We start from the raw sequence: 24,174 nt of genomic DNA on the forward strand, positions 1-24,174 counted from the left end.
AAACATCATGAACAACGACGGCGAAACAAGGCAGCAAGTGCAAAGCGTACAAAATGGGGGTCAGCGCGGAAGCGTCCCTGAATCTGATTCGGGAACTGGCTGGATTCATGAATTGTTTAAGCAGCAGCACGCGATGATGCAAGAACAGCAGCAAGCATTCATGAAACAGCAGGAGAAACTGATCGCAGAAATCTGGCAGACGGCACGACTTCGAGAACCCGTGAATGTGGAACAAATAGGAGATGTGCTTGCTGGTCAGATAAAAGATTTTAAGTTCAACCCGGATGAACGCGTCACTTTCGAAGGTTGGTTTTCGCGGTACGAAGATCTATTCGAGAAAGATGCGAAGAAGTTAGATGACGACGCTAAAGTTCGCTTACTGCTACGGAAGCTGGGATTGGCCGAGCATGAACGGTACGTAAGCCATGTATTGCCCAGCAAGCCGAAAGATTTCAACTTTGAGGAAACAGTGGAAAAGCTGAAAGCGCTTTTTGGATCACGAGAGTCCGAAGTAAGCAAACGATACAAATGTTTGCAATTGCGCAAGGAGAAAACAGAGGACTACGTAGTGTTTTCCTGCCGTGTTAATAAGAGCGTAGTAGAAGCTAAACTGGCGGGTCTTTCGGAAGAGCAACTGAAATGCCTTATATACGTTTGCGGACTGCAAGACGACAGCGATAGTGAAATACGGTTAAGACTACTTAGCCGTATTGAGGATAGGCGAATTTCTACGTTAGATCAGCTGGTTGAAGAATGTCAGAGGCTAGTGAGTTTAAAAAAGGACACAGCCATGTTCGAAAAAGTGCCTCACCAAGTGAACGTCGTGAACGACGGAAAGATAGAGCGATTTGCCCCAAAGAGAAGGAGTTTTGTAAAATCTACAGCCGCGACTACAAAAGGGAAACTGAAGTGTTGTCTTTGCGGAGAAGAACACTATGCGCGGAAGTGCAAATACGGTGGATACCGTTGCAATAAATGCCATCGTTATGGTCACAAGGAAGGGTTCTGTGATTCGGCGGCACGTTATGCGAGTCAAACGAAGAATGCGCGAATCAAGACTGTGATAGTGAATACCCTCGGTGACAGACAGAAAAGACACGTGAATGTTGTCGTGAACGATGTGCCAATGGAATTTATGATAGATACCGGAGCAGACATTACCATTATTTCCATGAAAGAATGGCAGCGCATAGGTAGTCCTGGGCTGATTCCTGCATCTATAAAGGCAAAAACGGCGTCCGGGGAGCAGTTAAAGATCGTGGGCGAGTTCCGAGCTGAAATGAAGCTACAACAGCAGTGTAAGCAGTGTATAGTGCGAGTCACTAACGAAAAGTTGATGCTACTGGGGCAGGATGCAATGGACGTGTTTGGATTATGGAATATCCCTTTATCGGCTGTTTGCAATCGAGTAAGCTCGCAAGACCAGTTCGCGGAGTTCAACGATATTTTTTCTAATGAGATGGGGTGCTGTAAGCGGTCGAAAGTGAAGCTAGTGCTTAAAGAAGGAGCAGTTCCAGTTTTCCGGCCGAAGAGACCTGTGGCGTATGCGATGTTGGAAGCTGTGGATCGCGAGTTGGACCGGTTAGAAAAGGAAGGAATAATTTCCCGTGTGGATTTTTCAGCATGGGCTGCACCGATCGTCGTAGTTCGTAAGGCCAATGGTACCATCCGAATATGCGGCGATTATTCTACCGGACTAAACGATGCACTACAGTCTCATCACTACCCAATCCCGCTTCCCGACGATATTTTTGCAAGCCTTTCAAAATCTACAGTCTTTAGCCAAATAGATCTTTCAGACGCGTTTCTACAGGTAGAGGTAGAAGACAGCAGTCGTGAGTATCTCACCGTGAATACACATCGAGGGTTGTATGTATACAACCGTTTGCCTCCGGGAGTAAAAGCGGCGCCGAGCGCTTTTCAACAGCTTATGGAGACGATGTTGACCGGTCTGAAGGATGTAGCAGCGTATCTGGACGATATTGTGGTTGGTGGAGTGGACGAAGCCACCCATTTAGATAATCTGTACGCAGTGTTCAGAAGACTTCGTGATTATGGGTTTAGGATCCGGCGAGAGAAGTGTAGTTTCCAGCAAAAGCAGATCAAATATTTGGGACACATATTAGATCGAGATGGGTTGCGACCGGATCCTGCAAAGATTGATGTCATTGTGAAGATGCCGCCCCCGAAACAGACATCTGAAGTGCGGTCATTTCTAGGTGCTGTTAATTATTACGGAAAATTTGTGCCACAAATGAGAAACCTGCGTTACCCGTTAGACGAGTTGCTGAAGAAGGATGGATCCTGGCAGTGGAACTCGGAATGTCAAAGGGCTTTTGACATGTTCAAACAAATACTGAGGTCGGATCTGCTATTAACGCATTATGATCCGACGAAAGAGATCATCGTAGCAGCTGATGCTTCATCCGTTGGTGTGGGAGCAACAATTAGCCATCGGATGTCCGATGGATCGTTGAAAGTTGTGCAGCATGCGGCGCGTGCGCTGACTAAAGCAGAAGTTAACTACAGCCAACCGGACCGAGAAGGACTAGCTGTTATATATGCAATCACCAAATTTCATCGCATGATATTTGGACGGAAATTTACTCTTCATACTGATCATGCCCCGTTAATCCGAATCTTTGGATCGCGTACCGGTATTCCTGTATATACAGCAAATAGGTTACAGCGTTGGGCGTTAACATTGTTATTGTACGATTTTAAAATCGAGTATGTACCCACAGACAAGTTCGGGAACGCCGACATCTTATCGCGCCTGATTGCAAAACACGAGCGACCAGATGAGGATTACGTGATAGCAAGCATCAAGCTAGAAAAGGACATGAACGCGATGGTCATGCAAGTAACGGGTGCAATGCCCTTGAAGTTTGACGATGTAGTAAAGGCAACCAGAAGCGATCCTGTTTTAAGCAGAGTATTCTTTTACATTCAGGAAGGTTGGCCGCATGATAAGCTGAACGATGCAGAGCTGAGAAATTTCCAGTCAAGAAGCGAGTCTCTTAGTACGCTCAGAGGAGGTATCTTCTTTGGTGAGCGATTGGTGATACCGAGAATTCAACGTGAGAAATGTTTGAAGCAGCTACATCAAGGACATCCTGGGATACAACGTATGAAAGCTTTAGCGCGAAGCTACGTTTATTGGCCCGGGTTGGATGCTGAAATAGTTGAATTGGTGAAATCGTGCCGGCATTGTGCTGCAGTACAGAAATCTCCGCCACATAGCGCGCCCGTAGCTTGGCCAATTTCCATGGTTCCTTGGCAGAGAGTGCATGTGGATTATGCAGGACCAATCGATGGAATCTATTACCTAGTCGTGATCGACTCGTGTACCAAGTGGCCGGAGATAGAGCAAACGACGACAACAACTTCATCTGCAACTATTCGCATATTACGAGGAATATTCGCTAGACTTGGGATGCCAAATGTGTTGGTTAGCGATAACGGAACACCGTTCGTCAATGCAGCATTTGAGGAGTTCTGCACCAGCAATGGAATAGAACATATTCGGACACCGCCGTATCATCCCCAGTCTAATGGTCAGGCTGAGCGATTTGTTGATACGTTTAAGCGTACGCTAAAGAAAATCAACGAAGGGGGAAGGAACACTCAGGAAGCGTTGGACCTTTTCCTGCTTACATATAGAAGTACCCCTAACAGCCAGCTAGACCAAAGGAAATCGCCAGCAGAGATTATGTTCGGACGCAGAATTCGTACTTGTTTGGAGTTGTTACGAGTGCCTCCAATTGTTACTCCGGTGACTAATGATGCGCAGATTCGTCGGAGGAATTATAAAATAGGTGATCTGGTGTATGCGAAGGAGTACCAACGTAGCAAGTGGACATGGATTCCTGGCATTATTCGTGCACGCGTTGGCCGTGTAATATATGTTGTGGAGAGTTTAACTGGTAGGCGAATGAGATTGCACATTAATCAACTGAGGTCGCGTGTCGATTCAAGTCATGCTGATGGTACTAATTATCGAGAAGATGCATTGCGGTCAGCAATAACTTTGGATATACTCCTGGACAGCTGGGGTAATAATGAAGAACTAGTAAGAGAGAAGAGTTTCAGTCAGCCGAAAAATGTGATACATCAACCCAAAGAAATGTCGCCTTTACCGCCATGTACAGTGTCTACGTCTTCACCTTCATCTTTATTGTCATCAACAAGAATATCGGAGACGTTGCAATCCCCTACCTCACCAGGGTTTGCAACAGCTGATAGCGGAACACCATCCCCAGTACAGCCTCAACGTCGTTCTTCGCGGGTTCGAAAAACTCCACAGTGGATGGCTGCGTACAACAGGTTTTAAGGAGGGGGGATGTTGGAGATGTTCTAGTGTGTGGCTACTACGCTTAAGCCACTCACAGGTGACAGGACATGGCCACCTGATGACGTGCAACAGCCACACACACACTCGGGAGCTCTCTCTTCCACGTGCCTTGGTGAAGGACAGTCGGCTTCTCTGCGTGCAATATATTTTTATTAATTGTACTGTAACTTTTAATTGTAGAAATAAATGTTGTATTAGCAACACAACACCTCCGAAAAACAAGAACTGATAGAAAGTCAGACACTTTGCACATTTTGAAGCTAATATGTGTACATAAAACTGACAACAATCTCAGAATATGCAATTTACACCATGAGCATTTTTTTGTTTTTTTTGTTCATGAATAACGTTCAGGCCGTATTATTTATCTTCATTAGCTTAGCATTTGCTATGGTACAATACACATTAGTTTGAAGACTTTTCCATCACCAAACAGTGAAAGGGCACCTTATCCCGGGTATACTCGGCTGAACAGAACAGATTTAAACATGGCGCGTAAATGATGACCCATACTTGACGAAGTAAATTTTTTGTCGAACTTATTGATCACGGTGTAGATGATTCTTCTGATGTCCACTCTGATTTTGATTTGTTATTCAGGTGTGTAGTGGTGGATCCAGGTTACATCTATTCTCATATGTTGATTAACAAAAAAGTATTGCGCGTGAAGAGCTCTAAACAATCTCAGAATCCTCGTGCATTTAAAATCTACTGACATATACCCACATTGTTGTTCAAAATTGTAAAATCATTGCATTTTGATACATTAAAAGTACCAGCTATCTCATAGGCCCTACGTTCTGCTGACCTGATTTTTCCTGGAGTGACACAAAGCCAAGTTGCTCTCATTCTTACCCACGGACATGAAACCCACTGTGAAAGAACTGCAAGCAGATCAATCAGATTAAAGAAGATGTGAATGTGAGTAGTACAGAATCTAATGAGTGGAGTGTAGCGTAAGGTGCGAGCGTACAGTTATGGTAGTGAAGTTGAACGAAATAAATACTTGAAAAACTTTATAATGGTTGGTTCTTATTGTTTGAAAGTTTCAAAAGGATCGGTTGACTAAGCAATTTTATACAGCGTTTTCTACGGCATGCAACTCTTTGTGGGATATCCCGTATCGTAAAATCCAATTTAGATGTTCTTTGAGTTCTATATTTATTACTTACGTACTTTCTACTGCTACTTCTGCCATGTTAATGGATTGTATTCTTCTTAACACACTGCATCCAAATTGGAGGCTTCTTCGACGCACTGAATTAAATCCGATAAACGATTCTTCTTCTTTTTTGTACTACATAATCAATAGAAGAAGGACTTTTTTTGGCAAAACCAGAATGTATATGACATTCATGCCTTTTGATCGCGAAGTTTCGGATGCTAGATAGTTAGCGAATCTCCTAATCCTAAAATTTATGCTCACATCATCAACAGTTTATTTCTTGAGTCCTTTCGCACTGTAAGTATGCTATCGCTCAGTTTTATAGTTTTCAAAAGAACAATTTGCTCTTTAAATCATTCACAAACTTTGGTTATGCATAAAAGATAAATATTGTAGGCGTATGCGCCATATTTTCTGGGTTTCTCCTTTTGTTTGACTCTGCCTACCGTCCACCCGGGATCGCTTATGATCCTTTTCCTTCGGTAATGGGCAATGTATAGAATAAATATATCGAGCCATCTGATCTATTCCTTCGTGTATAATTTATTACTCTCTTGTGTGACTACCTAATTACGGATGTCGCTAGATCAATTATCTGTTTTCGAGCTTAACACTTGTTTGCGCTGCTTTCTAAAACTCAATTTGCATTGCATTGGAGCATCTAATATTTAAAACCTACGCGTATGATTAGTCAAATGGTACTAATTACACAAGAAATGAAGAAATGGTGAAACGCAGGTGATCATAAATTATTTCACATCGTTAATTATTAATAAAACAAAACATTTATAACATTAGTTATCGCTTTAGTCAATTGCTTGCTTGGTTTAATTTCAATCAAAAACAACATTTTCAGACACTATTACGTTCTGAAACTTTGGAAGGATCTTTTGGTAATAACGTTCACTGCTAGTGCTTCTGAGGTTGAGTAATTATACAAACACTATTTGATACTTTTAGCTGTTTCAAAAAGCATTCTACCAGATATTAAACGTATTTATGAAGTTTGAATTAAATGTAGCAACCTTTCGCTGTATAGTTTTGAAACCTTATGATTAGTTCTAGGTAACATTGACCACGTCCTGAAGGAAATAATTCAGTATGCTGCCAGTAACAGTAATAGTGGAAACGCAACACATATGTACAAGACAAAATCGATTCGAAAGTCTAGAATGCTTCACTAAATGGAATTACATACAATCAAACAAGCAAAAACAATTCAAAAGTAAAACTGGTGGCTATGGGCTAGTTCTAATAACTGTCCACACACAGCATATAAGCTCTTTTTTTTCGGGCGAGACACATAAAACATCTTTCAAATCTTATAACAAATCGCCAATCTAGCAAAGAGCAGTGTGAAACACATTTTTAGAGGAAATGAAGCACGTTATCGTACAGGTAGTGCGCGATTAGATTAATGTTGAAATATGAGGCACAATATAATCTTAACTGTGACCTAACACACGAAAGAAATGCGCTACCTCTTACAGCATTCGCATGTGCTATTTGCAATCAGCCAGATTGAATGATCACCGTCTTCGTAGCGAATTGGTTTTGAAAAAGAAAACATACTTAAGGTAACAGTTGGAGTTTAAATTTTGTCTCTTCCTAATACGCAATACGTGTCCTTTCCATTCCTATACAAACATTCCACACATTGTCGCAGCATTACTATAAGCATGTGTATTTCCCGGAAGAGGAATTTGATAGAGCAATATGTAAATTTTGAATCCGATATCCTGAACGAAGGTATGTGTCAAACATGTACATCGATATACCAACATTCGCAAAAACGGGGTTCAGTTTGGATATGACCTATATTATATCACAATTTTACTGACTTCGCTACTACGCTAAACTACATCAACAGCCAATATAATCTTTGTTTTCCTGTATCCTTCGTATTTCTTTTGTGTTTTTATTTGTTTCTATTTATGTATTCTAGTTTGCTGTAAACAACTGTTTGATCTCAACATCCAGTACTATTTCCGGTGAATAAGTGAAAGTGACACTCTAAAACTTATAAAGTAATTGAGTATTTTGTATACGTCCCCCACAAACCGATTGCAGTGCAACCCCACATTTTAGGATGGTGGTATAGCCGTGCTGTTTGGCGGATGACGGAATCAGTGAAATTAAATGGAAGCATTAAATGTTATACTCTTGACAACACTTGGAGCAGTAAAAATTAGTATTGATACTACCGTAGAACTTGCATCCATCCGTGCGGCAGAGCTGATTTTTGCCGTAATGACTACTGTTCACGATTGGTTGGGATGTTGAATGTCCCCCATTACCTACACCAACGCCAACACCGATCGAGGAAGAAGACGACGATGACGAAAATGGATGCAACGATCGTATGGCTTCGTTAGTACTAGCTGATGCCCCATGTGCAGTACCTGATATTCCATTATGAGAGCTCCCAAACTGGCCAATCACTCTATTGCCCGTAGAATCAGCGTTGCTAGACACTGGAGGAAGATTTACCACACACAACGCTCCGGCACGTGTGTAAGGTATGTTCGAACTATGACTACCGCTATGTCCACTTCCTCCCGGTGAATATACAGATGCTACAATGCCACTAGAGCTAGAAGTCGTCGAACCAGATGAAGATGGACCGGTTGGTGGTTTGGCACTGAGAGGATATTCCATACACGTAGCTGAACCTGTGTGCTGATGCTGATGTGGTTTATTCACTTCTTCTCCCTTATGATAATGGGACTGATGATGTTGTTGTTGCTGGTGGTGGTAATGGTGTTGATGCTGGAGCTGTAGCGGCTGAGAATTTTGTCGGACAAGCCCACTCGCATTGGATGACTGTTCCAAACCAGCTTGTTTGTAAGTAGAGGCTGTAGGTAAGTGGATATCGTCCGGTTTTGTATCATTGTAGAACGTGGAGCGTGACAAATAGAGCGTTTGATCGAGATCATTCAAGCGCCTTGCTGAGGGTAGTTTTTGTATTTTATCGTGTGCATCCATGTCAGCTTCAGCATAAAATTTGGACTTACCCGTCCCATAGCGAAGAGTGTAATCCTTCGAATCAATGTCACATTTCGGATTAGACGACTCTCTTTTGCATTGCATTGAATAGCATTCTAGGCACATATAACTGGTCGCAGCGGTACCATAGTTCAAACAGCCAGCATTAATACAATTAACCGGCCCACCTCCATCCACTTCGGACTGTTCAATGACACCTCCATCACCGGCGTATTCAAGCTCATGGTCACGATGAAACTGTCCTACCTCGGCAACGTATTTTGTAAGACGCTCGATTTCCTTTCGATCGCGCATCTTCTCCGCTTCAAGGTATCGTTCTTGAGCACACTCAAGGTAGTTTCTTATCATCTCCTCCTGATACTCGTGGCGGCGAGATTTTAGTTGTGCACACAATATTCGAAACCGCGGATATTCGCTACGATAATTACTTTTATCATTAAAATGTGACTTTTTGCCATTGGCACCTCCTCCCGAGCTGTTACCACTGTGGCTATTTTTGCTACCGATTCGTGTAATCGAACCAATGTTTTTACGAAGCTTGCGACTCATCGATTTACCAATGCTGCCAAATTGTTTTGCAACACTTTGGAGCTGTTTTGCTGCTTTGCTTTTCCCTCCAGCATCTCTCCCACTGCCACTAGCCGGTAAAGATTGGTTGGAAGCAGTCATGGAAGTTATTGTCCCTCCACCAATTGGTGTCGTCGTTGAGGATGCAGTTGTGTTTACTGTCGCCATCGGTGTTGTACCAATGTTATGATTGTAATTCTCATCGGACGTAAAAACTATTTCTCCTTCTGCAAGTTTTTTTTCATACTCGTCATCAGAGTAATCGTCGTAGTAGATTTCATCGTCCGGACTTTCAATACCGGTAGCATGAACTATATCCAGATATTCTTTCAACAGTGCTATATGTTCACGATCAGTAAGAATCCAGTTTCCATCACTTCCGTCGTATTCCCGCCAATTGAAATCCTTCCCAGGGTCAATACAAAACTGAATCGGAAGCAGCTGATTCGTTTCATCCACTAGTGGTATTAACGCGGGTGGACTATCGTTACATGCTTCCATTGCTACTAACGCCGAAAAATGTGCCATATCGTAGGCGAGTAGCAACGGAGCCCGGTGGCATTCATTCGATGGTACTTCGAATGGCAAATAGACACCCCCAAACGGTATAGGTGAAAATGCTTCTCCATTAATGTCTCTAAGAAACACGTCGGAAACCACGATAATCGTGCGTCGCAGTATATGCGCTAATGCTAGTACATGAATCTCTTCCAAGCTTTCATATGTGGCATTTTCGTCTTCTCGATCACTGGCTAGCGTTGAACTTGTCCCACCAGTAAGAGCGTCAAAGTTTTTTTCGATCAACAGAGATCGGCGACGGGAGGGACCGGTGCTCTGTGAATTGCGCCTAGGTTCTGGGGAAGCGATGGCCACAATTTCCTCCCACTCTTTAGCCCATTCGTTTTCACAGAACACAAATCCCGCCTGCTTATTGACACGCGTTTGCTGGAATCGCCACCGTCGATAAAGTGCTTCGCGAAACTCCTCCTTCGATAAAATGTCATGCAGCGTACGACGCAATGTCAAACGACGATCGTGAAAGCCCCACATAGCCAGCGAAGCCGCGTGTAGCAGACAGTTTCCATCACCTGTAGTCGCCAGGGGCCAAAGTTTGCGGCAGGCTCCTGATTCATACCACCAGTTCAGTCGGTTTGTAGTTTCCAATGAGTTCAGAGTAGAGTTTTCAATAAGATCTTTTTCGAGAAATTTGCTAAAATAAATAAACAATGAAAAGGATATGAATTGTACATTTAAAAGACAATATGATCGTTATAATTCTCTTCCCATAATTGCAAATCTTCCTCTTTTTTTCTCTTACCGAAAATCGTCCGTATACTTTGTAAGGTCGGGCAGGGTGAATGTATAATCCGGCGTGTCGATGAAGTTCAAATTTTTATCATTCTTCTCGTGAATGTGGGCGTGAAAATCCATCTCAAACTCTTGTCTGGCGCGCGAGACCAATGTCACATTTTCGGTAGCACGTGAAATTCCTCGTTCTAATTTTTTGCCTTTAAAACATAAAAATGAAGTAAACGAAAAGCATAAAACGTTAGTTAGCAAACATTTTCCTTTCCTTTAATGCTACACGTATAAAACATAAGCATGTTTAGAATGTACAAACAGCTTCTAGCCCGAATTAATCAGATCATAAATATGACAGGCTGTTGGTCGTAAACTTGCACAAGAACAATTCAACTTCATTCTTGCATTACGTTTATGATACAACATGTATCCTGTATTTTACAAACATAGCATACAAGGGACACCGCGAAGAAGATATCGAATTTAAGTATTCCTATAAGTAAAACACAAAAGTAGCATACAACACGAATTGAGAGAATGGCGAAACTATTTTTGTTTAAAATCGTGAAACATACTATCAAAAATGTCAATCGAATCGGCTTTCTTGAGCATTGGCTTCAGATGTACAATCGGGGTCTGTAAAACGGACGTGTAGTTCATTCCGCTGTTGCTGCTGCAGTTCTCAGGTTTCACATTCCCCACCATTGAAATCCCGGTGGACGAAGACCCGGAATTGTTAAAATGGCTATACTGTGGATTACGATGCGATTTCGCCGCAGATAGAGATTGCATTTGCACGGTCGTAATTTTATTGCTGCAGCTATTGCTAATTCTGTTGCTTTCCCCAAATGTGGCGTTTTTGCTTCCGATCACACTTCCGTTAGTAACGTATGAATATTGTGAATCATGAATATGTTGCATATGTAGCGGTTGTTGCTGGCGTTGATTTTTACTAAATGTACCCGATGATAGCATCGATCTCGTTGTTGCTGACGGCAGCATTGAAGAAGTGGAAGCTGATCCGTACAATTGTGGCGTTGATGTGGATGCAGATGAGTGTGCTTTCATTCGATCTTCACTTTCATTTTTCTTGTTGTTGAAATATTCCGTAGTCGAAGTATCTATCGAACGATACGTTGAAGTGAAATTAATTGAATATCAAACTAAGCGCAACAACTATTAAAACGTTCAAAGAAAATGTGGATTTGAATAGAATGAAACAAGCTGGTCATTTAAAAAAGCTGCAAAATGTTGGAATTCATAATGGCTTAAATTAGTTTGTTAAAAGCACATGGATAATAACAATGATTTTCAATGAATTTTGTTCAACAATTTGATAATAAAAATTTAAATTCATGTTTATTATTTGCCAAACAGATCTGTACAAATAAAGCCATACAAAACAAAACCAAGACTTAGCAACAAAATTCGTTTGATGAAAAGATAATTCCTCGCGATAGAAAAGAATATCAATCAATATCTTAGGTATAGATCATAAATACCATTGTAATCGATTAGCGCTTTCTTCAAATCCCATTCCCAAGATTTCAAACAGCTGACTGCGTCTTGTGTATTAGCTCCAGTATGCGTGATGAATTCCGTGACCAAATGAGTATTCTCCATGTCCATTGTTCCAATTATTTGCTTTTATCTCGCACATATGATTTGCACTCCGGATTGCTATCGATTGATTAAGTACACAACAGGACAGGTTGTAATTTACGATATGCCGATTGTGATCCTCTCCCCCTGTGCAGCTTACATTATTCTCTACGGAATGATTCATCGACCATTTCTAACACCAACTGTAGTTTTTCGAATTAAAAGCCGCATTACCATTTGTTTAATATTTTGTTTTATAGGATTCTAAAGTAATGCTAGAATAGGTTCCACTATTCATAGTTTTTTCCACACATCACAGCTCGCCATTCGCCATTTAATCTAATAGTGATTAAATTGCACACTTGTTGCATTTGTTTCGTGGTTGAATTCTTGTCAGATGTTCGGTCTAAATATTGTTCAGACGTGATGAAACTGTCTGAAGTGTACCAAAACTGATGAATTATTTGGAGTCTTTGGGTGTTTTTTGAGTTAGTGATGCTTTCAATTGAATGCATGAAGGAAGTGTATGAGTAACTGCGGCTGATGTTTAATGGTGAAGTGAGTATGTTTGTCAGCACATGAAAGGATCTTGAAAAGAAATGAGAAAAAGTAGTGCGAAGATTAGTTTTGAAATTATGTTTCCATACACTACAGAACGAAGATACATAAATGTTAGAAACAATGCTAGCGTCACAAAATCTATCATGATCGAACTTGGATGAATACACAAATAGATGGTTTTTATCGAGCTGCATAACGTGCATGTAATCATGTAGATCACATTATGTCGAGGATTAGAAGTAAGTAACTATGTTATAAGTAGTTGTTTAGTTTTGTTTTGACAATCAATATTTTTCTTTAATCTGTCTAAAGTTTAAAAATCGATCACACAGATTGAGTATACATATAGATATTTTAGCTCAAAATTAACTTATTAGCGGTTACCCTCATATATCACCCAAAATACACTATAGAATTACCCCATCGCTAATAAGATAATGAAAACATGTACCGCAGTACAGTTTTAAAAGTATAATATAAATATAAAAACCGAAACAAGCGACCACTTAGCAAGCACAAGATACAAGAATATACTTCATGTCTCCAATAATTTGGCTAGGATTTACGGTCAAAATTTGCAGTTATTTGTCATATCGATCTATGCAGCCCTAGAAATACAATTAGATTCTGAATACTAGACAGCATATATTCAAAGCGGCGACCAGCGAAAAAAAATGTGTATTATTATTCAATGTAAAAAATATAATATTTTCAATTGTAATTCATTGAATATTTACAAACTCTATAACTATTTTCCGAAACAATTTTCTGAAGTAACTAATAAAAATAATTTGACAAACTTACATATCTTCATTTTATTATAGATAAATGCTCAAGCTTCTAACCAGTAAAATGGCTAGTCTTGACATACCGTATTGTAGTTTTAAAATTGAATTCATTCTATCTAGCCACACTAATCAGAGTTTGGAGTTTTCTGTGGTATTTCCTTCTTATTTATGGCGATAGGAAACTTTATTTCCAAATAAGTCGGGACTAAATGATTGTTCGCCTTTTCATCCCTTAAAGTCCTTTTGAGTCGTCCACATGGACAGAGGAGACGGACATGGAGGCTTCCAGATTGAGATGGAGTGATGGAGTTGATGCGTCTGAAAAAAAGGCCGGGATAATGGATTGCGCTTGACAGTGAGCGGTTTAGAGGACTCTTGCAGCAAGCCAGGCGGTTGTAGCGCCTAATAGGTAAGTAAGTACGTAATTGATAAAAAAATATCGTTATTGCGACCTGTTTGAAATTTCATAGTTTAAAAAATGCAATTTTTAACCATTGTACTATTGTTGTCAACGAAGATGTGCTCTGTAGAAAATGAAGTTGAGTAAAAAGGCAAGATTGTCCCCTCTGTTAGAAAGCAAAAGCACATCAGCTTATTCTTCTTCATATTTGGTTGTACAAACATTTAACGGTCTTGGGCTGCCTTATTTATTGTCTGGCTAAAGCTGACTTGAATTACTCATAGTCGATTAATCAGTATTGCGTATGAGAAACACGCTTCATTCAAGCTGTTATAACCTCCATCGAACATATTATTGAGTCGTACAATTGTTACAGTCAACAATTCCTTCATTTTCTCTCATTCATTCTCTTCATCTCTTATGAAGATATTCGAATAGTTAAAAAAATCCCATAGCTCTAAACGTTATCACATATGTGGATTAATCCATTACATAAAAATGCTATAAAATATAAATTTCCACCTCAGTGGTTGTCTTATTTAGTTTCCATATTTGACAGTCTAACCAAGTTTGCTATTATGCGAGATTAGCATTCAAAAAAAGATGCCATTAAGCCGTATGTTATCCAAAATTAAGGAATCAATAAACGATCTGTTTTACACCCCAACAGCGTGAGCATTAAGGTGTCTGTAGATCCAAACGGAGGACTGAAAATAATTCAACAAAAAATGTCTTAAGTGTATTGCAATATATTCTATACGACAATCGGGGTTGATTTAACAAAGATTTAACACAATATCACATTTTTTACGTGTGATGATACGTCAAAGATTTGATATTTTCTCATCAGATTTCAACAAATTCCAGAATTGAACCATTTTATTTAATTATGCAATTTAATGTATTCTACCAACCATATGACATTATGCGATTGATTTATGTAAAATAAAAGGTTAATGCATCTGTAGTTCATTTGGCTCCGAAGAAAACGAAAAAGTTTAAATTAACACTAAGAAGTTATTTTTTTATTTTGGAACTTTAGTATTCATGCTATCAAAGGTTTTAAACCCGAACAATCCGATATAAATAAAAAATAAGCTTCAAATGTGTCGTGCTTGCTTGCTTGCTTAAGTCCGAAATTATTGCCTGATTTTAAAGCCTCTACAATTCGATATTCAAAATATAGCCTTTTTTGTGGTTGGTATTACTCACCCAAAACTTATTCCCAGATATATTGGTATTGTGTTGCGACACACCGTTGAGCTCATTCTCTACATTTCCTATCCAAAATATGTGTATCGGTTATAGGATATTTCTTGATTTCTCGGGTATTAAACTGTTTTGGTAGTTTATTTTGCATGTGTTATCACAGAAGTGATCGATCACTGATGAGACGCGGTCACAAAATTTGCAATATCGTATGATGATTTGCATAGAGAAGCAAGCGTGTGATTATTATTGATTCGTTTCACTGTCTTGTCGGCCCACAGGCACTCACTTATTAATTGGAGTTTTATGAAAGCATTGCAAGCGATTGATTGCTAGCAGGGACAATTTTAACAATGTTTAGGATTTATGTGAATATTATCATGAATCAACAATAAGATTCAAATTCAGCTACAATAGTTGTATTTGCATGATAAAATTTTAGCAATTTTTATATGCGATGCACTAGTTTGAACAAAGGACCACAGTGATAGCTTTAAAGAGCCGCTCGCGTCTCGCGAAAATTTTGCCGGCCACTGGACTAGGGGGCAATTGTAGGATATGCGAAGATATAGGTGGTAACGGTCCCCGTCTCTCACAACAGGACCGGTAGTAAATTCCCTCCGAAACAAGTTATGTAAGAATTAAGTGTAGTTGGCCAGTTTATGGCAGGTATATAAGTTGGTAGTAGTAATAGTAGTAGTAAGTTGTTATGCCAAGAAGAATAAGATAAGGATATTAATCGTTTTTTTTCGAGTGACAATGACCTTCGTCACATGTCAAGTGATGGTGGATGCAAAACCCTCAGGGCCCTTTGCTACCACTAAGGGCCTGCGTCAAGGAGATTACAACCACCATGACACCACTAGCGGCCCTGCAAAAATGCTAATATACGGAGGGGTGGCATACAACTAGAAGATCGTTCTTTCGATGTCGTCCAAAATTTCACCTTTCTGGGGTCAAAGTGTTGGAATATCAAGCAAGATATCAAGTAGCCTGCAGATAATGTTGTATAAAGATGGCTACTGATTTGATTTTTAAGGTTTAATACTTTCCTACACAAAGGTTAGCACCGACAATAACATTAATGTTGATATAAGCGCTAGAATGCTGGATGCCAACCGGTCTTTCTACAGTCTTCTCTTCTCTTCAGCTTCTCTACTGAAAACATCTGTTGCAACGAGCGAAGCTGGAACTATATAGAGCTTATATAGTTCCGACAATCACATACGCCTCTGAGACAACCAGATATAACCCTCTTAGCCGTTTCGAAAGGAAGATGCTCAGAAGGATTTTTGACCTCGTATGTATGGAAGGATAATGTAGAAGCTGATGCAGTGACGAACTCTATGAGTTGTATGACGACAGTGAATGTCGTACAGCGAATTAGACTCGCTACGCTCCGGTGGGCTGGTCACGTCATGAGAATAACACAGGACGACCCAGCACGTCACATTCTTTTAGGTTGTGGACATATGTGGACACATGGACAGCGTAGGCGTAGTAGGCCCAAATTGAGATGAAGTGATGACGTTGATGCATCCACCAGAAAGGCCTGATTACAGATTGGCTGACGACGGCGTTCGACCGTGAGTGGTTTTGAGGACTCCTGCAGGAGGCCAAGACCGCGAAGCGTTGTTGCCGTTGTTGCGCCGGATAAGTAAGTAAGTATTAATCGTTAAATCCATTATCGAACCTTAAATCACATGCCGAAGTCGTCTTGATGTTCGACGAAAACTTTTTGGGACGTAGGTTATTTACGTCATGTAGTTATAGCGTTGAGCGATGATTTGGCATGGCGTGGTAAATATAGACATGGTAGGCCAAGACCGCAAAAGGTTTTGAGATTCCTGCGCAAAGCTAAAGATTTCTGATATTTTTTTATCTGTCGTTTTGTCGACTCCTAGTCTAGACGGATCTAAGAAATGTCAGTCTTGATGCAATTTCATACATTCTTTTTACGGGCTTACTAATAACTTATGTTCCTCATAATGCAGCCACGGATAGACACTTGTAGCTGGAGGTCAACAGGCTAGAGATTTGTACCCATAACCGGAGGTTTCGTTTGTTGTTTTACATTCGACGCAGTTAGGATGGATGTTACTGGATCGCAACAGCAACAGTTTATTGTTTACAAGGTGACAGGTTCCTGTTTTTATCTAAGCACACAAAACGTTATATTGGTAGAAAAAAAACAATGTCTTACGTCCCCCACACAATGCAACATGTACCGTCCATTCAACAATCGTTTAGAGGCCAATAGCTTCCGAGCGAACTTCCGAGCCGCAATAAAATCCATCATGTAATCAATGGCAAAGTCCAAGGCAAACAAATGGTCGTCCCAGTATAAAAACGAAAACGACGTTTAACTAATGTGTTAACTAAAAAAAAAAGGTAACTAATGTTCACGTAGAGAGAAATATTACAGAAGAGCACAAAATATCCCACCAAACTTACTTTCATCATTAGCAAATAGCGCAATTCATTCCCCAGTCTATTAGGCTGAACCATTTCTGTATTGTTGTTGTTCAGAACAAGTGCTATCGTTTTTAATTTTCGTCAAACAGAACTTCTCGCGCACGGTAACCTCAAGGACGGGAAGAATCGGCACATTACGTTACATTACGCGTTGTTTCCCTTTTTAGATTTGCTATGCCATCATTCATTTTGCATTGCAAAGTACACTCCTCTGCTATGAACAGGCATGCACACATTATCTATTTACGATATCACTTCCGTTCCGTTTTACACAGAAACCTAGTCGCTAAATCGACCTTACATATTGTGCAAATAAATCTAGTGCAAAAATATGTTGCTATATTATCGGAAATCATGAATCATATCGCACATATTACGCGTTTTGTTTGCCTTTAGACGAGGAATTCCGTTTACCTTAGGGATATATTTATGACCACTTCTCCAATTTTCCACTTGTTTCAGAACCGATATACCATGAGACACAACACAAAAAAGTTGCTTTTGCTCGTTACAGTTCACTTCGTATTATTCACACACAAATATTTGGCCAAAAGCAACACTAGATAATAACAGAAAATCGTATTCAACCGAACAACCGAATTACGATGCACGATTACAAAACTGCTTAATTTGGAATTGCACTACACATTCCGCAGGAAAACTTTGTGTGCGTTTTTTTCTTTGCCTGCTAGGGATGTGAATCAGATGGCCATGAAATCGAGCAACAAGAGTGAAGCCCCATAATAACGACAGCGTTAGCGAACCTGTAAAACCTTTGGAATAATCAAACAATCTACTTTTTCAAGCATGATTTTCTTTATAAGCATCGAAAAGTGCAATGATCTTTGATTTTCAGCACTAGAAGGTAAAAATGGATGCTAGTGAAAGAAATTATTTCAGTTGTAAATAACACGCGTACCCGTGTACATGGAGCTAGAGAAAAATATCAACTGCAAACTCAGGTTCATCTCAACCCGACGTTATACACACGCAAACTTCAAGCCGGATTCAGTTGTTTAGCATAATCGCTTGGAAGCGAAAAGCCCACGGCGAAATGGTGCTGTCAAAACAGAAAATGATCGATTTAGGTTTTTCCCCGCTGTTGTCGCTTGTTTCCTCTGTTTGTTACGCAGCTATCAGTTATTGCTTGGCTAACAATTGCAACTAAAAACAGGCATAATACGGGGCTAGATAGAACGCTGGTACATGTACGGGTAACTATTTTCATCGGTGCGTACCAATGTTGCGTATTATAACCTGCGTGAAGTGATATAGTCTGTGAGTCCGAGGTTGTGAGCATCTTCATAGACAGAACGCATCAGCCAAGCTATCGAATGTTGCAATTATTGGCTGAAAGCAATCCGCCACGAAAAGTCCTGTAACGGTGTAAGCAAAAGGAAGCTGTGTTTATTCTAGCGCAGACATTACAATTGGTTCATCGAAGCACGGTTTTGTTGCCAGAACGTGCTATTGCCAATAGTGTTGTTTTCTGCCCCGTTCATATATCCAGACCTATCATTGAACGACGCACGACAGGGCGTTTCCGATTGGAATCGGAAGTAAGCTCAACATACAGAACTAGTTCTGGCCACTGGTACGATATGATGGTTCCGTTTCGACGTAAGAAAACGAACAAACAGTTTCCAGTGAAAGTGTGCACATTTGATTCGGAACTCGAATTTCACCTTGAGGTAAGCAGTGGTACCAGAAAACATGAACCTAGAAAAATTCTTAATTTATATATTTTTCTTCTGTTCCCAGCATCGAGCAACAGGTAGATACTTGTTCGAGCTGATATGCAGAACAATCGGTCTTCGAGAAACATGGTACTTTGGGTTGCAGTTCGAAGATTCCAAAGGGAATTTGTCATGGCTAAAGATGGATAAGAAAGTGCAGGATCAGAGCGTACATATGACAAATGGGAGCTGTATGTTTATATTCTTGGCCAAGTTTTTTCCGGAAAACGTGGCCGAAGAGCTGGTACAGGAAGTTACGCAGCATTTGTTTTTCCTGCAAATCAAACAAGCCATTCTGTCGATGGACGTGTACTGCCCTCCGGAAGCATCCGTATTGCTTGCCTCTTACGCAGTACAGGCCAAGGTATGTTTAATAATCCGTATCTTGTTTGGTAGGCATAATTCGAACCATTTATACCTATTTTACCAGTACGGCGATTATGACGAAGCCGTGTGCAAACCGGGAATGCTTATCAGTGAAAATCTGCTGCCGCAACGTGTTATTGATCAGTACCAAATGACACCTCAGATGTGGGAAGAACGTATCAAAACGTGGTACGCAGATCATCGAGGCATGTCCAGGGATGAGGCAGAAATGGAATATCTGAAGATAGCCCAGGATCTGGACATGTTCGGTGTGAATTATTTTCCTATTACGGTATGTGTTGTTCTATCGTGTACTACCGAGAGGCATTTAGACCGGTTGTTTTTTTATTTTTGATTTGCAGAATAAGAAAAACACGGAGGTTTGGTTGGGTGTAACGGCGTTAGGATTGAACATATACAACAAGGAAAACAAGCTGCTACCCGTGACGACCTTCCAATGGAATGAGATTCTACACATCAGTTTCGATGATAGAAAGTTTGTGGTTAAAACGAATGATAGCAAAAATCCCAAGCCTGTGATATTCTACTCGCAGAAACTTCGTATCAATAAGCTGATACTTGATTTGTGCGTGGGAAACCATGATCTTTACATGAAACGCCGTAAGCCTGATACGATGGAAATTCAGCAAATGAAAGCTCAGGCAAAGGAAGAAAAGCAACGGCGGCAAGTCGAGCGGAATAAGCTAACACGCGAAAAGCAACTGCGCGAGGCGGCAGAACGAGAAAAAGCAGCAATGGAACAGAAACTAATGCAGCTACAGGAGGAAATGCGAGCGGCCAATGAAGCTTTGGTAGCTATTTGTCAAACTATTGAAACACCACTTTCATGCAATTGATCAAATGTGACGTATTTTCCCTTTTTCATTCGTTCTTCTTTTTCCATTGTCCATTGCATTGCAGCACCGAAGTGAGGAAGCAGCAGAATTGTTGGCGGAAAAAAATCGACTTGCTGAGGAGGAGGCAATGCTACTATCGCACAAAGCGCAAGAGGTAGAACAAGAAATCAATCGAATGCGTATGACAGCACGCAAAACTGAAGAGGAAAAGATGTACCTGGAACGAAAGACACAAGAGGCGGAATTGCTCACTGCTCGTATGATGGAGGAATCTCGCAAGAGAGCATTAGAGGCCGATAAGCTCAAAAACGAGCTCATTCACGCACGGGTGGCAGAGAAGGAAGCGAAGGAAAAGTTGTTAAATTTTCTGAGCAGAACATCTACCGAATCGATACTCATAACTCCTTCCTCATCTCCGGAATCTCCGATGCATGAAATGCATTCCTACGATCTCTTGGCTGATGGTGACATGGAGCAACTTTCGTTAGAAATCGAAAAAGAACGGTAAGTATGATCGATACGAGATAGTGGTGGATGTTCTTGTGCAGCATTCATGTCTAACTTTTGGATCCTGCTTTTAGGGTTGAATACTTGGCCAAATCGAAACAAGTACAGAATCAGCTGAAGGAACTGCGCTCCGAAATAGAACAACTAAAGATCGGTGAGAATCAATGTCCACTGGATGATATCAATGCCGAGCAGTTGCGGCTAGGTGAGACAAAATATTCCACCCTGAAAAAGGTTAAGTCCGGTTCAACAAAAGCACGAGTAGCATTTTTTGAAGAACTGTAAGTTGTGTTTAATCTCTGTACTACACTTGTATTGTCTTGTTTTGATTTGATTGTGTACGCTTGGTTAAAATTTGACGTTTTGTGTGCTGAACAATCCACCCCACTTCATTGCTTCTTTCCGTTCATGCTGTTTAGGAACATACAGTACATTCCTGGCATTTGAAATACTATACAGTCTTTTCCAGAGTTACGCGAATTCGAGATACGCGAATCCCAAAAATTTGACAATTTGTGTAATTTTTTATGTGGAGTTGAAGATTGTATTTGTCAAATTTCAAATTTTCTCAAAAATACGTTACATTTTTTTTTCGTTAGAACGTATCGACCTGGCCGTATCGACTTATTTTATCACGTAGCCGGATAGTCAGTCCTTGCTACGGGGGATTGGTCCGGATGGGATTTTGGTCCGGTCCGTTCGTGTGAAGACCGGCGCCGCTACCATCATGCCACCGAAACGCTCGACGTTACATTTTAATAATCGCGTAACTCGGGAAAAGGCTGTATATGCTATTGCAGCCAGTAATAACACTACGTTCCGCGTAAGAAAAAGCAACTGAATGTATACCAATTAAAGTATACACGCAGGATATTGCTGTGCATTACTGAACTGCGTATTATATGTCTGCAATTTGATCTTGATCTATCTAATATGCTCATCCGAATTCGGGTGATGTTCTATAGAAATCATCTTGTACGATATGATGCATTACAAATGAAAGTAATTGAAAAATATTAATTTAAAGCATATGATTATGATAATATGTTTAATAAATATCTGCGATTAGATTTATCGCTCAGACCGATATAGATTAAACATTTAACTAACTATATGTTACATATTACACCTTTCGGTTGATATGGTTGGCTGTTATCGATCATTTAGGCAAAGGAGAAACCAACCCATTCATAAATACTGATACTTTGAACACGCATTATTGTTTGTTGATTTGAAAATTTGCTATATGTTTTTAACAGTTGAATACGAAAGAAGCTTGGATTGAGGTGAGAGTGAAGACATATTAAATTCGTTTCGATTAGTTTGATAGTAGAGTTGTTACATATAAAAGCTAAATTGCAGTTGCTGGTTGTTTAAAATCCAACGACAAAATTTCTTCTTTATTGTACAATACTGCGCGTACTCAAAATTTGATTTACATAGTATTCCAAACTTATGTTACAGTGAAAACAAATACAGTATATAGTTGATAACATAATGATTTGTTAAGCGTATTATCTGAATGGTGTGTATTATAATTTATATCAGATTTCAGAACGCATCACTATAAATAGTTTATCATAATAGATTGTGTTTTATATTTTATATATTCATATGCCAACATCTAGCAGTAGCAACTTTGTCATTTGCTTGCTTTCTCAAGCATTGTGCAGCGTGTATAATAAAGATTATAAATTCACATTCGTATTTTTTCTCATTTATCCTCACACTACACTTTTACTCTCATTTGTTACTCATTGGTTGGTGTTATTTGTGGGGTTTTGTGAGTGTTTGTTTTATGTTCAGTGGCGATTTTGAGTCTTTGGTTGTTACATGTTTACGGTAGTGTAAGACACATACGGGTATGGATTTGGTTTATCTAGATTATTTGGTTATTATATTCTTATACTTAAATACATCATTTCATGAAATTAAAATTGAATACGACTTTACTCTATTTGTGTTCCCTTGAAACATAAATCACGTTTCAATCCTCCATATTGTAATGATAATAGAGATATAGAGAATAAAATGTTTCAATTATGACAGTGAATCATTCGGTAACTCTATGTTTTCGTTTATCCGTTGATCCACCATACACAGTTACGTGTGAATATTGCATTCGCAGTCATACACATAAGAGATTCACTTTCTGTTATATGTTGCGTTGCAAATGTCCATGTGTTATTTGATCTGCATAATGGTAACGGGGTTCGATATAAGACACAACCGAATGTTATTAGTGAAACTGATTTAAAAGTCTGATGCACGAATTCTGTAACTTACAGGGAGCCGGAAGAATCGATAGTATAAAGCATCGCGGGTTATTACAATCTCGCAACCATCACCACATCTCAGGAATGACAACTATTGTAAGGTGCCTTATAAAAATATCGAACATATCAAATTAAAACAAACGGACCAAATCCGTAAAATTGTTCAAAGGAAGTTTCATAGTGCTATGACGAAAGACTGCCAGTTTGCCTCCAACAGGATTGAAAAATGAAATTACTTTATTTAAACATACAAAGCCATGTTTGATCGTTGACAATAAAATCGAGCTTTATGATTAGTACATATACCTTTTTTTTATTATTCTGTGTGACAAATATTTTTTGATTTTCACTAAATTTTGGAATTTTACATACACAACGGTATTAGTCCCCATGTGGTCTTCCCATCTATTCAAAATTGTAAGATGACCGACTGGTAATGAAAGAATTATATTAACTTTGAACATTTATATTTCACGTTTGGAATATTAAATGACTTAACACTAATAAATAAAATAAATATTTAAATAATAACACTTTAATAAAAGTAAAAATTCTAGGCCGAGATGGTCGAAACTATGGGCATCCACTGTACAGTGCTCTACATGTTATATCGTAATATCGCACACCGAAAGAACTCGTTAGTTCCTGAACCAGAAGACAGAATGTGCGGGGAAGCAAACGAGAGTTCCACGTCCACGTATGGGGGTGTAATACGTCGGGTCATGTAATACTTATGCCGAAACCGTATCATCCACTGGCAGTAATCGTAGTATGTAGTGTTGCAAAAATGTACTAAGTGTGTGCAAATCATTAAATTTCTCGTAACGCACTGTAAACTAAGGGCTGTATTCATTGGTCATAATATGGAAGGCACGCTGACAGTTGCCATATACAGCCACTTTTCGCCGAATTGTGTGTTTGCGGGCGCTTCTTGCATTGAGTCTGTTGCTAAAATCGCTTTTGATAAATTTAGTGTTTGATCTGCTACTACCGTGATCGCAAA

General features: G+C 39.8%; 3 protein-coding genes across 3 annotated transcripts; 2 read left to right on the forward strand and 1 right to left on the reverse strand.

The window, feature by feature from the left end:
• Positions 1–7: 7 nt before the first annotated feature.
• LOC128718173 (uncharacterized protein K02A2.6-like) lies at positions 8–7,514 on the forward strand. Its single transcript, XM_053811843.1, has 2 exons — positions 8–3,050; positions 7,465–7,514. Exons 1-2 carry the CDS (start codon positions 8–10, stop codon positions 7,512–7,514), a joined length of 3,093 nt encoding a protein of 1,030 aa, XP_053667818.1.
• A 153-nt stretch (positions 7,515–7,667) lies between these two features.
• Positions 7,668–12,023, reverse strand: LOC128708703 (uncharacterized). Its single transcript, XM_053803683.1, has 4 exons — positions 11,897–12,023; positions 10,970–11,515; positions 10,411–10,600; positions 7,668–10,302 (listed from the first exon to the last, which is right to left on the reverse strand). Exons 1-4 carry the CDS (start codon positions 12,021–12,023, stop codon positions 7,668–7,670), a joined length of 3,498 nt encoding a protein of 1,165 aa, XP_053659658.1.
• A 6,938-nt stretch (positions 12,024–18,961) lies between these two features.
• On the forward strand, positions 18,962–21,180 carry LOC128709093 (moesin/ezrin/radixin homolog 2). Its single transcript, XM_053804077.1, has 6 exons — positions 18,962–19,120; positions 19,191–19,529; positions 19,596–19,823; positions 19,894–20,343; positions 20,453–20,892; positions 20,970–21,180. Exons 1-6 carry the CDS (start codon positions 19,031–19,033, stop codon positions 21,178–21,180), a joined length of 1,758 nt encoding a protein of 585 aa, XP_053660052.1. The 5' UTR covers positions 18,962–19,030.
• The last annotated feature ends 2,994 nt before the right edge of the window (positions 21,181–24,174 follow it).

This window comes from Anopheles marshallii, chromosome 2 (assembly GCF_943734725.1).
Source record: "Anopheles marshallii chromosome 2, idAnoMarsDA_429_01, whole genome shotgun sequence".
Classification (NCBI taxonomy): Eukaryota; Metazoa; Arthropoda; class Insecta; order Diptera; family Culicidae; genus Anopheles; species Anopheles marshallii.

Bases quoted from the DNA above. Each gene is read 5' to 3' on its own strand.
- LOC128718173 (XM_053811843.1), top strand. From the start codon at position 8: ATGAACAACGACGGCGAAACAAGGCAGCAAGTGCAAAGCGTACAAAAT. The intron at 3,051-7,464 runs GTGAGCGATTGG...TATGTATTCTAG, and splicing joins CAGAGGAGGTATCTTCTTTG to TTTGCTGTAAACAACTGTTT.
- LOC128708703 (XM_053803683.1), bottom strand. From the start codon at position 12,023: ATGGACATGGAGAATACTCATTTGGTCACGGAATTCATCACGCATACT. The intron at 10,601-10,969 runs GTATGTTTCACG...TATGTTTTAAAG, and splicing joins TTCGATTGACATTTTTGATA to GCAAAAAATTAGAACGAGGA. The intron at 10,303-10,410 runs GTAAGAGAAAAA...TATTTATTTTAG, and splicing joins AAGTATACGGACGATTTTCG to CAAATTTCTCGAAAAAGATC.
- LOC128709093 (XM_053804077.1), top strand. From the start codon at position 19,031: ATGATGGTTCCGTTTCGACGTAAGAAAACGAACAAACAGTTTCCAGTG. The intron at 19,824-19,893 runs GTATGTGTTGTT...TTTGATTTGCAG, and splicing joins TGAATTATTTTCCTATTACG to AATAAGAAAAACACGGAGGT. The intron at 20,893-20,969 runs GTAAGTATGATC...TCCTGCTTTTAG, and splicing joins TTAGAAATCGAAAAAGAACG to GGTTGAATACTTGGCCAAAT.